Source organism: Artibeus jamaicensis, unplaced genomic scaffold (genome assembly GCF_021234435.1).
Source record: "Artibeus jamaicensis isolate MK-2021 breed Jamaican fruit bat unplaced genomic scaffold, CSHL_Jam_final contig_399, whole genome shotgun sequence".
Taxonomy (NCBI): Eukaryota; Metazoa; Chordata; class Mammalia; order Chiroptera; family Phyllostomidae; genus Artibeus; species Artibeus jamaicensis.
Window position 1 is genome coordinate 2,473,448 of NW_026521816.1, and position 17,319 is coordinate 2,490,766.

At 37.1% G+C, this 17,319-nt stretch overlaps 1 protein-coding gene across 3 annotated transcripts in view; it reads right to left on the minus strand.

Annotated features, from left to right (window-relative positions):
- EIF2AK3 (eukaryotic translation initiation factor 2 alpha kinase 3) overlaps window positions 1-17,319 on the minus strand; it is a 103,780-nt gene that overhangs the window by 19,101 nt on the left and 67,360 nt on the right. For all 3 annotated transcript variants that reach the window (XR_005084937.2, XM_037163027.2, XM_053665258.1), the window contains exons 11-13: window positions 15,736-15,858; window positions 10,691-10,840; window positions 3,159-3,936 (exon numbers count right to left, since the gene is read on the minus strand). Coding sequence is in view for 2 of the 3 variants with exons in the window: in XM_037163027.2 (XP_037018922.2) it covers window positions 3,159-3,936; window positions 10,691-10,840; window positions 15,736-15,858 (1,051 nt within the window). In the remaining variant the exon portion in view is untranslated. The remainder of the gene's footprint in view (window positions 1-3,158; window positions 3,937-10,690; window positions 10,841-15,735; window positions 15,859-17,319) is intronic.

Genomic DNA, 17,319 nt, shown 5'->3' on the forward strand with positions numbered 1-17,319 from the left:
ATAAAACAGTCTATCAGATGCAGAGTTCAAAACACTGGTTATAAGGATGCTTGAGGAACTTAGTGAGGACCTCAGCAGCAGAAAAAATACTTGTTCAGAAATGAAGGAGGCACTAATTGAAATAAAGAACAATTTACAAGGAACTAACAGTAGAATGGATGAAGCCAAGAATCAAATGAATGATTTGGAATATAAGGAAGAAAGAAACAACCATGCAGAACAAGAAGGAAAAAAGAATCCCCCCAAAATGAGAATAGTATAAACAACGTCTGGGACAACTTCAAGAGGTCCAACATTTGTGTCACAGGGGTGCCTAAAGAAGACAAACAGCAAGAAATCGGAAATCTATTTGAAAAAATAGTGAAAGAAAACTTCCCTAATTTGGTGAAGGAAACAGACATACGAGTCCAGGAAACACAGAGAGTCCCAAACAAGATGGATGCAAACAGGCCCACTCTAAGACATATCATAGTTAAGATGCCAAAGGTTAAAAAATAAAGACAGACTATTAAAAGCAGGGAGAGAAAAGAAGTTAGTTACCAGATGGTTGCCAGATAGGAGAGGGAGGGGGAGAATGTGTGAAGAGGTGAGGGGATTAAGAAGTACAAATAGATAGTTACAGAATAGCCTTGGGGATGTAAAGTACAGTGTAGGAAGTGGAGTAGCCAAAGAATTTATTCGCATGACCCATGGAGATAAACAACAGTGAGGGGACTGCCTGAGGGAGTAGGGGCACTGAGTGAAAGGGGGCAAAAAGGGAAAAATCAAGACAACTGTATTAGAACAGTCAATAAAATACAATTTTTAAAAAATGTGTAGCCCTGAGAATAGCTGGCAGCAGTGCTGAGACTGTGAAGGAAGAGCCTACCTTAAAATAGAAACTAGAAACAGGGCAAGGTGGAGGGTGGGGGAAGACAACATTCTGGCCATATCACCTTAATCTTAGATAAAGCTTTACTTAAATTTTAGATAGTTCAGCTACATGGGCCAACAAAAGTTTCTTTTAGATTAAATTATTATAAATGCTTTTGGTTGCAAACAATATTCAAATTATAGAATTATATGAGCAACAAAATTTTCTTTTAAATTATTATAAATGCTTTTGGTTGCAAACAATATTCAAATAAAATCATCAGGCATTGTGCTAAGAATATAATAGGTGAACAAACAGACACAGCTCTCACCCCTGTGGAGACCAGAAGACAGTAATATAATTGTGATGAGGATTATGAAGGAGAAATATCAGGTTCTATGAGGACACTGTGTATTTAAGAAACTGAGACCTGGCTGGTGTACTCAGTGGATTGAGCACGGGCCTGCAAACCAGAGAATCGTGGTTTGATTCCCAGCCAGGGCACGTGCCTGGGTTGCAGGCCAGGTTCTCGGCAGGGGACACACACAAGAGGCAACCATGCATTGATATTTCTCTCCCTCTCTCCTTCCCTTCCCCTCTAAAGATAAATAAATAAAATCTTTAAAAAATTAAAAAGAAATGGAGAAAAACCCAGCGTAGCTTGAATGAAGAGAAGATTACAATTAAGTCTGAAGAATCAGGGACCAGAGAGTGGTAATGACAAAAATGTGACCAAAATATAAAAAAGGGAAAGGTCCTATGTTTAACTTTGAGCTCAGAGACTTAGGTCAGAAAGGACACAATGCATTAACTTTTTGGACTAGGAATAAAAATTATGGAGGAATTTTTTTTCTGGTTCACTAGAAATGTTTAAACAGAATTTATCTTTACAAAAGATTATGTTTTTGATATGTAGAAAAATTAAAGTGAAAATAAATTTCTTGAAATCATTTTGGTGCATAGACATACAAGAGAAATCTTTAGACAACATTGTAGCATTAAACAAATAGTCACCAACATCTCATTAACACTTCAAAATCAACAGAATATTCAAAATTAGTAAGAACATAATGACATGCCTTTCAACTTTGCATTTTGGATATATACTATGTGTTAACTATAAGAAAAATGTGTATATCAGGTAACTGGTTCCAATCAAATGACAAACATGCACCACATTCCAACAGCCAACACTCTCTCAAGTTAGGGATATCTGGCCTGTTGGAAGCTGTCTTCTCCCTTCCTACCAAAATCAATCTCTGAACTTTTTTCATTCGGCACACAGTAATTCCTGACAATCATTTTTGGCCCACATAAAATCACTGAAGTGATTAGATATACGTTAACAACAATTACTTTGGAACGGAGGAAGTATTTCTAATTAGTGTCCCTGTTACTCCAAACTCTTAAAAAATATTCATGAATTTAAAAAACTGACTGCTGACGTTAAGAAGAAAATTACTCATCCTAATAGCTAATTTGGTGCCTGAAACTAATTTATGGTTATGTAAAACAAAACTGAAAATACTTAAAATGAGTCCAAGTCTATCAAGAATTTAAGTAACATCCATCAGAAAAATATTTATGTATTTACCACACATCTATGTATACTATAATGATCACTATAAGCATATGGAATATGGCAAAAATTAGTTAAATAAGTTTATATACTTATTTTAGAAACATACTGAATAATGAATGTTTTAGTAAGAATCTTATGTAATTTAGTATATGGCATTGCTACAATATTCAATATTTTATATATTAAAGATAGAATCAAAGATTTTAGAGTTACAATCACTTGGCTAACCATTAGTCACCTTTTATCACCCAGCTTCTCACCTCCTCCCCCAAAACCTAAACAGTTCAAGAATAGGGGCAAAAAGAATAAAACTTGTGCTAACTCAGAGCTGGCTAATGAAGAAAACTGTCCCTTGGGTCCCTTTCAATGTGCTAGTTCAGGACACAATGGGAATCTGTGCCAGAGTTACTCAAAGCCGTAAGAAAATGGAATGTTTGGATTTTACTAAAACTTTTTTTCTTCAGGAGATTGGGAATACTTTTTACTGTAAAATGCACATAAACATATTATAGAGGAGAATTCTCAATTTGCCTGAGATTTCTAAATCATGAGATTTCTTACTTTTGCAGGAGGCGCCTTCAAGCTACTTTCCCAGATCTCTGGTCCTGAGGCCTTCTCTCTCTTCCACGCTTACAAGTACTTTTATTAAAACCTGACAAATATTGCAAGTATTGCACAGACTGTCAGTTTGAGACCTGTGGGTGATGTTCCATAAGTACCGACCTTGAGGTCCCTGTGCATGAGCCCCTTGCTGTGCAGGAACTCCACCGCCTCTGCAATCTGCAGAAAGATGTGCAGGCAGGCACCCCTCTCCCTTTCTGCAATGCTGCACCGGCTGTTCATCCAGTCTTTGAGGTTTTCTTTTCTGCACAGCTGCATCTGAATGTAAAGATACACTTTCGGTGAACTGGGTTGGCGTTGGTCTGCAGTGTTTTTAGTGAGATCTAGACTTAAAGAGGTTGGTCTTGGAAGAGAAACAGACAAAGTAGGTTCTGAAGATTTGCTACTGGAATGCTTGGTAGCAGTTATTTTATTAGCATAATTGTTGCCAATGTGCACTTGGCTGGTTTTGGGCTCTTCTTTACTAGATGCATTACCGCAGCCTGAATCTTCGAATACTATTGAAGAGGAGGTTCTCTCCCTTGATCCTACATAAGGAGTAGCTTCTGAAGGACAAAGTTCAAAGGAGTGCCCCTCATCACTGCCATCCATAGTACCATCTTCCACATCACAGTCTGTAAGGCAACTGTCCTGGAAGTTGTACAATGCACCTGCTGACTCACTGGTGTCTCCATGGTCTGGTCCTGAAAATTCCAGTGGAGAGAAGTGGCTCTCAGATGAACTTGTGTGACCACAGGAAATCCCTACTGAAAAAGACTTGCTTCTTTGTGGTGAAGGAGCTATGATTTCAATACGTTCCTTTGTAGAGAAAGGATCCATTTTGCATATTTTAACTGATGGTGCATCTACTGGACTAGGAGAGCTGAGCGGCCAATCTGTGCTAAAAGTAGGAGAAATACAAAAGGATGAGAGTAAATATGTGCTGATTAAATTATGTGAACTGCACCCTTTATTTTAAAGCTTCAACTACAATAAAGCCAGTTACCAAAACACAAATGATGGGCAGATTAAAATAATAACATGAGTCAAAGAACACCACATTCCATCTATTTCTTCTCATTTAAAACATTAATTTATATTTGGAACCATTATCTGAGATTGTCACACAAGGACAGCCAAGGCCTTTATGTGAAACACAAAGCACTGAACGAAAACCAAGGACAGGACCCCTCATGGCCATGACTCTGAAGCCCTGTACAAATTAGGGCAAAAAGCTCACTGGGCCTGGAGACAAGACACCATTTTACTTGATCTTTCCATGGTCTGGCTATCAGTTGAGTCTAACACATGTCGCTGTAATAAGGGCTGTGTTTTGTACTTTAACGTAGGAATTCTACTCCAGCTGATTAGTAAATAGTCCACTTGCAACTTGCTTCCTCTTTTTTATCATTTCGTAATTTTTAAAAGGTCCTCCTTTCTATAGCACAGAATATTTAATATAGGAATTATCTTTGGGTTTTATAAGTTCATATATTTTTAACTTCAAATAGTTGAAAACTACTTCAAAAAGAAGTTGTAAATTGTTAACTACTAAGAGCTGAATAAACATTTAAAAATATGTAGACAAAAGCATGTAATATCTCTTACTGAGAAAGCCACTGGAAACCCCATAGTGAATTACAATGCATAGAGCCCTATCCACTAAAAATTTTAAGAATTCATTATCTGGATCAATGATGTCAGCCATATTGCAGTATAAAAGGACCTCCAGTCTCTTTCCTTGAAGTTACAACAAGATGAACAGCTGTAACTCAAATCATCAATTCTCTGCCCAACACAGAAACACATCTGAGAGCTCCTTACATTGAGATATCTGAAGGTGGTGGGCTTATTGGGTGAATAGGAGAAACAGGCTAGATAAGGACAGAGACAGGAGTCAGACCCAATCAGGGACTTGCCACGGCCCTGGCTGATGAAATTCCAGTGAAGGGCAGGGGGAGAACTCCTACTGGGCAAACTTAAAAGGCAGAGACAGCAATCGGGGTACACACTGAGGCTGAGCCCGAGCCCAGGATCAGGGGCAGAGAAGCAGTACAAAGGGTGGCAGCATTCCAAAACTCACAAAGGATTCCACAGATGCAGGAACATACCCACCCCATCTTCCTGACCTGCCTGGAAGTAAAATCCAGGCAGATCACAAATGGTCAGGAAAAACTTTCCAGCCTAAGTGGTCTATACTCAATGAAGCTAAACCCACTAAGAAGAAAAAAGCTATAGACACCCAAACCTGTTAGCCCCCATCCACCCTCTCTCTCACAAATCCAGGGGACCTTGATAGCAGCTGTGTTGACTTAGATCAGCTCCACCTGCAGGTTCCGTCTACAGGAAGGTGGCAGTAGGAACACATAGGTCTACAGAACCATAGAGAACCACCACATCCCACCACCGTGGTGATGCCCAGAGAATCAAGCAACTGGGTCTGAAGAACAATGCCCACCTATTCCGGGGTATGGGGCATTTTCCATGGCTAATATGTAATAACCCACAGATATCCTGGAAGACACAGCAGTGCAAGTAAGAAAAAATAAAAACTTGTGCTTCAGCACTACCTACTGAAAAACAAAAGAAAGCCTTCTACTTATCAACCAGCTCAACAGTGGAGTCAAATACTAAATAAATAAATAGATAAATAAATAGATAGATAGATAGATAAAATGCCCAGGTAGGAAAATAATCTATCAAGCACAACAAATAGCCAAGGTAACAAGGGAGTTCAGAAAAAAAAGTCTCTAAAAAATAAACTTAAAGACATGAAAGACTGTGATTTAAATTAGAGAATTCAAGAATACGGTTCTGAAAAACTCAATGAGATACAAGAAAACTCGGAAAAGCAATTCAAAGAGCTCAGAAATAAAACCAATAAACAAGAAGAGTACTTCACCAAAGACACCAAAACTATAAAAAAGAACCACAAAGAAATTATGGAGCTAAGAACTTAATAAAAACATAAAACTGAGACACATACATAAAAAAAGGTGGGGGAGGGGAAGCAGAAAACAAAATCATAGAATACCAACAAACTGAAATGACAGAAACACATGGGTAAAAAAAAAAACAAGACACAGAACTACCAGAAAACAAAAGATAAAACGGAGATAGGAAATTGTCATACATCAAGAACTACTCTAAATGTAAGTGGACTGAACACACCAATTAAAAGGCACTGAGGAAGAATGAATTAAAAAAACCAAAACGAAACTATGTGCTGCTCTTAGGAGACACATCTCAGCTGCAAAGACAAATATACAGCCAAATATACACGATGACATTCCAAGCAAATGGTATCCAGAGAAAAGCAAGTGTAGCCACACTTATATCAGACAAAATAGACTTGAAGATAAAAAAGGCAAGCAACAAAGACAATCATTTACAATGATGAATGGGACAAATACATCAAGAAGACATAACACTTACTAATATATATGCACTTAAAAATGAAAGCACCAAGGTATGTAAAACAACTACTAAGAGAATTAAAGGGAGAAACTAACAAAAATACAATTACAGTAGGGGACCTAAACACCCCATTAATGGCAATGGGTAGATCATCCAAACAGAAAATCAATTTTAAAAATCAGCCTTAAATGATATAGTAGACCAATGAACATCAATATTTATAGAGCTTTTCATCCCAGAACAACAGAATATACATTCTTTTCTAGTACACATGGAATACCCTCAAGGAAGGACAATATGTTGGGGCTCAAAACTAGCCTCAACAAATTTAAGAAGACTGCTGCTATACCAAGCATATTTTCTAACCATGACAATCTGAAACTGGAAATCAACAGCAAAAAAGAAAAAATTGGAAAAAACCACAAATATGTGGTGATTTAACAACAAGCTACTAAAACAACTGGGTCAAAGAAACAAAAGGAGAGATCAATAGATAATAGAGACAAATGAGCAAGACCACATAATACAAAAATTTGGGGACTGCAGCAAAAGCAGTAAAGAGAGGGTAGCATTACATGCCCACCTCAAGAAACAAGAAAAATCTCAAATAAACAGCCTAACATTTCACCTTAAGGAAATAGAAAAACAAATGAAGCCAAAAGTAGAAGAGATAAAAATCAGAGCAGAATTAAATGAAACACAAAACAAAAAGACAATAGAAAAAAATAAGGCAACAAAAGACTGTTTCTTTAAAAATTAATAAAATCAACAAATCTCTGGCTTGACTCAGTAAGGAAAAAAGAAAAAACTCAAAGAAAATCAGAAACGACAGAGAAGTTACAATGAACACCACAGAAATACAAATGACTATTACAAGAATACTATGAAAGGTTATAAGCCACCAAATTCAATAACCTAAAAAAAATGGACAAGTTCTTAGAAATATATAAACTTCCTAGGCTGAATGAAGAACTAGAAAATCTAAATAGACTGATCCATAGTAAGGAAATTGAAACAGTCATCAAAAACCTCCCAAAAGTCTAGAACCAGATGGCTTCACTAGTGAATTCAACCGAATATTCAAAGATTTAGAAACTACCCTTCCCTAACTTTTCAAAAAAATTGAAGAAGAAGCTATAATTCCTAACTCATTACCCAAATATTAAACATTACCCTAATACCAAAACTTGGCAAGAACAACATACACACAAAATCACAGACTAGTATCTCTGATGAACACAGATACAAAAATCCTATACAAAATACTGGCAAATCAAATATAACAATACATTAAAAGGATCATATGCCACAATCAAGTGGAGTTCATTCAAGGGTGTGAGGATGGTTAAACATATGCAAACTGATCAATGTAATAAACCACATAAAACAGGATAAAAAATCATATGAACAGACACAGAAAAAGCATTTGACAAGATATAACATCCATTTATAATTAAAACACTCAATACAGTGGGTATATAGGGAAGTATCTCAACATAATAAAGTGCATATATGAAAAGCCCTCAGCTAAAATCATACCGATGGTGAAAAAATGAAAGCTTTTCCTCTAAAATTAGGAACAAGACAATGATGCAAACTCTTACCACTGCATTCAACATCATTCTGGAAGTCCTAGCCACAGCAATCAGGCGAGAGAAAGATATAAGACATCCAAGTTGGAAATGAAGAAGTAAAACTGCCACCTTATGCAGATGACATGATTTTGTATATAAAAAATCCTAAAAATGCCACCAAAAAAGTATTATAGAAACAATAAACAAATATAGTAAAGTGGCAGAATACAAAATCAATGTACAAAAATTTGCTGCATTCCTTTACACTGACAATGTTAGGAAAAGAAATGAACAAAACTTTTCCATTTGCAATCACAACAAAAGTAAAATACCTAGGAATAAACTTAACAAAAGATGTGAGGGACCTATATACTGAAATGTAGAAGGCACTGTGGAAAGAAAATGAAGAAGGCAAAGAAATGGGAAGATATTCCATGTTACAGACTGGAAGAATTGATACAGTTAAAAAGACCTTATTACCTAAAGCAATATACAGATTTAATGCAATTACTGACAAACTCCCAACATTCTTCAAAAAAACTGGAACAAAAACATCATCAAATTTGTATGGAACCATAAAAAAAATCCCAAATTGTAAAAGAAATCCTGAGGAAAAAGAACAAAACAGGGGGTTATCACACTCCCTGACATTAAATTATACCACAAAGCTACAGCAATCAAAACAATATGGTATTGGCAGAAAACAGTTCCACATGCCAATGGAACAGAATTGAGATCCCAGAAGTAAATGGACATGTATATGGGCAACTAATTTTCAACAAAGGAACCAAAAAGATACAATGGAGAAAAGAGAGTCTCTTTAATAACTGGTGTTGGGAAAATTAAAAGCCAAATGCAAAAGAATGAAACTAGACTGCTACTTGACACTATACATAAATATTTACTCAAAATGACTTAATAACTTAAATATAAGAACTGAAACAATAAAGTACATAGAAGAAAACATATGTACTAAATTTATAGATCTTGGAATCAGAGAAGATTTTATGAACTTGACCCCAAAGGCAAAAGAAGTAAAAAAAATAAATGAATGGAACTGCATCAAACTAAAAAGCTTATGCACAGCAAAAGAAACCATCAACAAAACAAAAAGGTATTCAACTGAATAGAAGAAGATATTTGCAAACAATACCTCTGATAAGGGGCTAATATTCAAAATATATAAAGATGTCATACAACTCAACACCAAACAAACAAACAATGCAATTTAAAGAATGGGCAAAGGACCTGAACAGACATTTCTCCCCAAAAGACATACAAATGTCCAACAGGTATATGAAAAAATGCTCAACTTCACTAGCTACGACAAAAATTCAAATCCAACCACAATGAGATACCACCTCATACCTGTTAGGATGGCTATTATCAGTAAGACAAAAAGTGTAGGAGAGGTTGTGGAAAATAAGAAATCTTCATACATGGCTGGTAAGAATGTGAACTGGGACAGCTGCTATTGAAAACAGTATGTGGGTTCCTCAAAAAATTAAGAATAGACATAACTGTCTAACCACTATGGTGTACATATTAAAACTAATCCAGAATAATACTGAATGTAAACTGTAATTTAAAAAATTAAGAATTAGAGCTATCATATGACCCAGTAATTCCTCTTCCAGGTAGCTACCTTAAAAGTTTTGAAAATATTTATTCAAAAAGATATGTGTGTCCTTATGTTCACTGTAGCATTATAAATGATAGCCATGACATGAAAACAACCTAAGAGTCCTTCAACAGATGACTGGATAAAGAAGTGGTACATATATACAACAGAATACTACTCAGCCATAGAAAAGATGAAACACTGCTATTTGTGACAACAATGAAGGATCTTGAAAGTATCACACTAAGCGAAATGAGTCAGATGGAAAGGACCTTATGATTTCATTCATGTGGGATAATAAAACAAAAAGCAATAAACAAAGAAAACAAGCAAATAAACTCAGAGACAATAGACAACAAAAGGATTATTACCAGAAGGGAAGGGGGATAGAGGGAGGATGAAGAGAATAAAGGGTGTCTGTGAAATATATGGTGGCACATGGACACCTGACTGGGTGGTGAGCACACAGTGCAATAAACAGATTATATATTATGGAATTATACACCTGAAAGTTACATAATGTTATTGACCAAGGTCACCCCAATAAATTTAATTTAAAAATTCATGTTCTGGACAAAAAAAATCATGTTTAAATACTAAATAAAATTTAATTTAACAACTGAGAATGTTCCAAAACATGGTGAGAGAATAGTATCTGCTGTTATTTTTCTTTTAAAAAGTCATTTCTAAAGTTATAAGAAATAACATTTTGGCCCTGGCTGGTGTAGCTCAGTGGATTGAGCGCGGGCCTGCGAACCAGACAATCCCAGTCAGGGCACATACAGGGGTTGCAGGCAGGTTCCCTGCAGGCCAGTTCCCAGCAGGGGACGCATAAAAGGCAACCATACATTGATGTTTCTCTCCCTCTCTCCTTCCCTTCCCCTCTAAAGATAAATAAATAAAATTAAAAAAAAAAAAGAAATAACATTTTTTCTTTTAAAAAGTCATTTCTGAAGTTATAAGAAATAACATTTGTTTGCATAAGCAAAAAACTAGCCTGAAAGAAAATACCATTTTTTAAGTCTATATCTAACAATATTTACCTTTCATCTTTCAGCCAAATTTCATCCATTTTTTCTTGCCACTTCTCTGGTGGCGCTTCCAACCAAGCATTGAAATACCTAACAATTCCTGGGTGTTCAAGCTTGGCTAAGGCTTTAACTTCTCGCATTACCTTTTCCCGAGCCAATTCTCTGAAATAGAGAAAAAAAGGAGAAACTGAAGGATGCTCTGATCTCAACAAGTAATCAGATATCAGTAATTAGATATAATAGTAAGAAATAAAATAAAATTCTCCCTAGGATCTAAAATTAGAAACAGATGAATTAGCCTAGTGGTATAATTCTAAAAAGCCAATATTAAATCCTGTACTTGAAAAAAATACATGTTTAGTATTTTGTTTGTTTGTTTTAGTTCTAGAATTAAGTGCTACAAGCATGTCTATTACTTCATTGAAAGAAAGCTTTCTTGGCTTATGAGTATAGACCTTTAAAGATTATTGCTTAATGTTCTTTAACGAATAAAAGGATGAATAGGTACAAAGTCAATTAATCAGAAAACAGAGCTCAGTATCACAGCTCAGGAAGATGGAGAATGACCACTGAACAGGGTACATATTACAATCCAAAGAGCTTGTTCTAGCATGTTTGTTTAAAGCATGTTTGTTTACTGAATATCATAGGCAATGAAATTTAATGACAAAGCATCTGGATTTGACCTTTTGCTGTGATAGCTTTTCTGATTAATCTAATCTCATATTTCTAGGGATTCTGCTATCACCCGAAACAATGTAAGTACAAGTTAAATCTGCTTCCTTCCCCAGGAGGTCGTCAACTACTCCCAATTTCCCCCCCGCTGTGTTTTGTTGTTATTGTCCCCACTCTGGGATTCCTGGTATGTTTCTGAATCTGTCAACTTCTGGTCCAAACTTACCAAAACCTACCAGCTCCTCCTTTCATTTCCTTACACTCATTCCTTCCACTGCTGCTGGGCTAGTATTCTGTATCTTAAGACTAAACTTTTGCAAAAGTAAATCTCCTAACATACATTCTTTTCTCTGACCCTCTTCCTCATCAGCCATCTATGTGCACACCACCTCCAGTTGTAAGAGGGTGCAATCAGGGGATCCCCAAAAGAAGGATTTGTAATGGGGCCTAGAACTCAGGGTATCCAGGAAATACTAAAAATATGGGATATCCTCACCCCCACAAGTCTGAACTGGGGAATGGGATACATGGAGCAGGGACATTGAGTTTTGCATAGCAACAGTTTTACAGATAACCTCTAGAATGGTATTTAACATATCTATAGCCTTTAACTGGTTTCACTGATATGTTAAATAGCTGTGGCCATGCTTTCAGCTAGGAGAAGGGAGTGACTTTCACCCAAGATATAACTGGGAGACAACTCCTCCTGGTTACAGAGCCTGAGCGCTTAGAGATGATTGTCTCCACAACATGGGGCGATGCCTGCCCAGACTTAACTATGGCAGCCCAGAAAAGCTGGAAAATGCAGGAATGCTGGCAAGTGTAGCTGATTGTGAAAAGAGTTGGAAATGGGGCTGCAGAGGAAGACTAGCACTGGGATTTAAACCTAGGCACGGCAGCCATGACAAGAACCGCTACGTGACTTTGGCAAAGAATCACCACGAGGAGGGAACCACCATGCAGCTTTGGCAGGTGAGAATCACGTGGCTTTGGGTCTCCCTTTGTCACACAGCTTAGGAAGCTGGAAAACAAGATGTAGCAGCAATACAGAGCTCTCTCTCAGCAGTTCTGAAGAATGCAGGAAAGATGCTGTGGGAAAGAAAAGGGTGAAAGAACTCTTGCTGGTGGGCCAGGAGAAGGTGCCACGTGGGTTTGGAATAAGAACTGGACATCCCAGCAACACAGATGATGGTGCCAGGAACCAAGGGAGGCCTGCCAGCCAAGCACAGATTACTGGCAAGAACTGGGAACTGCCTGAGCCATGGACTTCTATTTTTTTTCCTGAGATATGGTACCCCAGACCAGGCAAAGGGGTGAAGGAAGTACTGTGCGTGCTTGTGGGTGTTTTAATGGACTTTGGGATTTTGATGAAGATATTAAGTCATTACTCTTAAGTCTGTATAATTTGAATAAATAATTCCTTTCCTTTTCACCAATCTCTAACATGGAAAGCTATAATTCTCTGGCAATGGGCAAGGCAAACCTAGTATAGGGGGACCCCAGGAGAAGGGGGGGTTAATTTGGTAACACTGTGGGACCCCCTTTCCTAAGGGCTAATCAGGGAAAATCACGGGAGACCACATGTGACGTAGCTTTAAGTAATACAACTACTTGCACATATGCAGTAAAAGCCCACCAAAACTAGCCAGGAAAGATCCACCCTGTAAGAATAGAGTCCCTCTAGCCCATGAGGTCAATCTCTGCTTGGAGTTGGCCTGCTCCCATGTTCTCTGCTATAAACTCTGGGCGTTTGGTTCAATTCTTTGTCCCAATCACCAAGAACCAGGTTACCTATGCCCACCTGTGACACAGTCACCTCTACTTTGATCATGTGATTCTCTGTTCAAAGCCATAAGAGCCTGCAAAATGAAATATAAACTCCTTTGCTTGACACTGAACATGCTATGACCCATCTTTTTCATCTTCTCTTCCACACCCCCTCCCAATTATTACCCCTGTGCTCTACCCTTACCAGAACTCTCACCATTCTCTTTACCACCCTTGAGTGCTGGTCTAGAGCATTCACTCAGGACATGTCAGGTACTTGGCCATCCCTCCCCTACACACCTGTCTACTGAGGGATAGGCTACTCTTGAACACTCAGCACAGAAGTCACTACCTCCATAAACCTTGCCATCCTTGACTGCCTTTTGACTACATCTGTGCTTTTTTCATGACAAGCTATTTACTTAAATCATGGATCACAATCTTCCTTGCACTGTAACTGAGTATATATACAAAAAACCTCAAATAGTTATAGGTTTTTGAGCACAGAAGCCTTTCCTTTGTGTTGCCTTGCACACGTAAATATTTAAACTATCCAAAAATTACATACTAAAGAAATTAATTAGTCCCATAGTACTCAAACCATCCCATCCTTGTGTCCCTGCGTGGCATGGGCCCAGCTCCCAGTGCAAAGCGAGGTTCAATGCACAGGACCCATGCCCACAGGTAGGTTCTCCTGTGGGGAATCAGACCTGCATTGTTCCTGGGCCACTTTGAAACTTGCTTTTGCTAAGACTCCCTCACCATGAACTGAGGCAGCTAGTGCTTACTGTAACTTCCTAATGTAGGTGCTAAACCTCCCCAGTATGGAGTGTAACCAGTTCAAACACTTTTGCCCTTGGTCTGAAATATCCTTCTCTTTTGTTTTCTGGAAATCCTCTCCTGGCATCCTTTCCTTTGTTTTCTGGAAAAGGTAACCACCTAAAGTGAACCTGCATATAGTAAATGAGGACCATCATATAATGTGCTCAGAAAAGCAATAAAAATCTGTCAAGGCAAGGGTCGGCGCATTCTCCTCTTGAGAGAGTGGCTGAGGCTCTCCAAGGCGCTCTCCCCTTGAGAGAGTGGTCATGTGAATGGTCTTGTCTCATCCATAATGCTGCAGACCCAATGAGCCAGGGTCCAGGTCACCTATCTGTTGTACAGAACATCCTACTACCAGTTAGAACAGTCTGGCAGTTAGTGCACATTTACCAAGAATCCATGCTAAGTAAAATAAACTAGGCAGAGAAAGACAAATATATATGCTAGTATTTCACTTATATGTGGAATCTAAAGAACAAAATAAGCTAACAAATAAAATAGAAAGAGATTCATAGATACAGAGAACAGACTGACGTCTGTCAGAGGGGAGGGGAGCTGGAGAGCTGGGGGAAAAAGGTGAAGGGATTAAACAAAACAAAGACAAAACTCACTGACACAGACAACAGTAAGGTGATTACCAGAGGGAAAGTGGGGTGAAGGGAAGAAGAATAGAGTAAGGGGGGTGTGGTGGAAATGGTGATGGAAGGAGAATTGACTTTGGGTGGTAAACATACAATATATAGATGATATATTATGAATTGCACACCTGAAACCTATATAATTTTATTAACCAATGTCACTCCAATAAACTCAATACATTTTTTTTTAAAGAAAAAGAAATCCATGTGTAGAAGGCACAATGCACTTATTGTGCCTTCTACAATAAGTGGAAAGGAAGGTACTACAGAAACTCATCATCTTAAGCATCACATTGTTCTGAGCCAGAAATTCTACTTCTAGGAATCTACCCAAAGGAAACAGATGTGATCAAATATTTATATAAAAGGTGCTGTATAAAAGGCACATAGACAAAGCCAAAGAGGTTTAGGATCCAGGGTGGGAGGTGGGGATGGCTGGGGTGGGAGGGAGTAGTGAGAGGAAAATGGAGATAACTGTACTTGAAAAAAGAATTAGGAAAAAAAAGAAAAAGAAGACGAACACTGCGAAGTTATTTTTAATTGTAACAAACTGGAAACTTAAATATTTAACAATACAAAATAGTTAAATATGACAGAAAAATGTATTAACTGGATCATCCAGCTATAAAAACACTTTGAATGTATTTCAACATTTTAATAAAATACTCAGTAATATGGAAAATCCTGAGGATGCAATGAAGGAAGCAAGAGATGAAACTATACTGAATTGATAACTAGGTAAATTTATGGCTAGAAAAAATCAAAAGGAAATACTTTAAAATGTTAATGTGGTTATTATCAGGCAGAAAAGATACAGATAATTTTTATTTTAATACTTTTCTTTATTTTCCATAATATTGTTTTTCAATGGTGCTATGTATTATAATCTACAGTTACTAAAATTCGCTATGGGAACGTTCTGAGTTATTAAAAATATAAAACAAGGATAGATTTTTTAAAAGTAGATTCAAAGTAATTAAAGTAGATCATGCCTTTTAAACACCTATAGTTACCTGGTAGCACTTACACATAAGATTCAGAAGGTCAGAAACTGTTCTCTATAGTCTCTTTGAAGTATAGTAAGAAGGACATATTGCCTATGAGATTAAACTATACAGTGCTAACTCCAAGTTTACTAAAAATACCATCCATTACCTGTTGGGGAGACGTATTCTCTTGATAGCATAATTGCAGTCATCTACTTTGTTTCTAGCTTCAAAGACAACTCCAAACCCACCACGACCCATGCACTGAATTGGCTCAAAATCTGTTAGATATCTAAAAAAAAATTAATTAATTAGAGTTTTAATTTTGTAGTATGTAATAATCAGTTCAATCGTATTTCATGACATATAAAATGTATAAATTCAGCAAGTCTCATAGAACTTATTTTAATGAAGCATATAAATTCTACTGATAGCATTCTTTGTTTTGTTTGCATAAGCTGAGCAAACACATTCTAATTTTTTCACTAGGAAATTTATTAAAAATATAAAAGCTTCTGCTTCATTGGGAATCACATTTTCTATTGTATTTTTTTTCCATCGCCTTTTAACCCCCTTATACCACCCACTCCAGGAATCACTTGGGAATCACCTGTTCTTAAAGCAACTATACTACTGTTCTGTCCTATCTAATACTTTCCATCACCTATCAAAATATTATATCCTTAATTCTCTAACCTAAAGGTTCTGTACTCAATTCAAAAGTGTATTTTAATATTCTGTCAGTACCTGTAACCTTTATGGGACAAATTTAATCAATCCTACCATAATTAGGTACTTTTCAAATCAGAAACCGCTCTAGCAACCAAAGCTATCTGAATTTGGCTGAGTTGCCTTATGAGTAAGTATGCTCATGCCCAAAAGTATTCAGACAGAAGACAACTCATCATCTGTCACTTACAGATGGACCTCCATATTGTAGCCATTTCTCCCTTTAGTGCCTGACCTCACAACCAACTCGTACCAGGCTCTCTCACATTTAGGGCTTTGCTTCTACTATTTGCTCTAGGGGACGGCCTACTTCTTCGTATTTAATGAAACTATTCTTCCTTCATTCTGGTCATCTCACTACCTCTGTAAGCCCTTCCTAGACCCCCATCTTAATGTTCTCATAGCAGTATGCACACAGTTGTTTGAACTATATTAAAATTTAATCTCAATATTTTGCAGTTATTTCATGCAGCTCATTCTCCCTACTGTCATTGAATTGTGGGGGCCTTGAATGCAGCAGCAATACATTCTTATTTCTCTTTGTATTTTCAGAGATTGGGCTTACCCGGCAAATAGAAGCTCTAACAAATATCTACTGAAGAATGAATAAATTAATAAGTGAATGTATGCATGCATGCATGAATGCTGTGGAAGTTTTCTTCCAGCCATATGGGAGAAGAGTTGAATTAGATTATCTTTTATATCTCTTATAAGGCTAAATTTTTTAATTTATGATTTGCACACCCAAGCTAATTTAGTAGTTGGCTCAACTGGTTAGAACATAGAGAAGGAGGAGGAGCAATAGATTCCAATCCTCCACGACTAATTATCTTCACAGAGAATGAAGAATAACAATCTGTACCCCTAAAAATAGCTAGTCAAGGTACTTCAGTACAAATCCATCTCCCCAGCTGCGAAATCCATGAAGTTCATGTAATACTCCTAGAGGGCCAAGAATTACCCTCCTATGTTAAAGAAAACATGTATATGAAAATGGGTATATCTTCTGAAAAGAGGAACATCT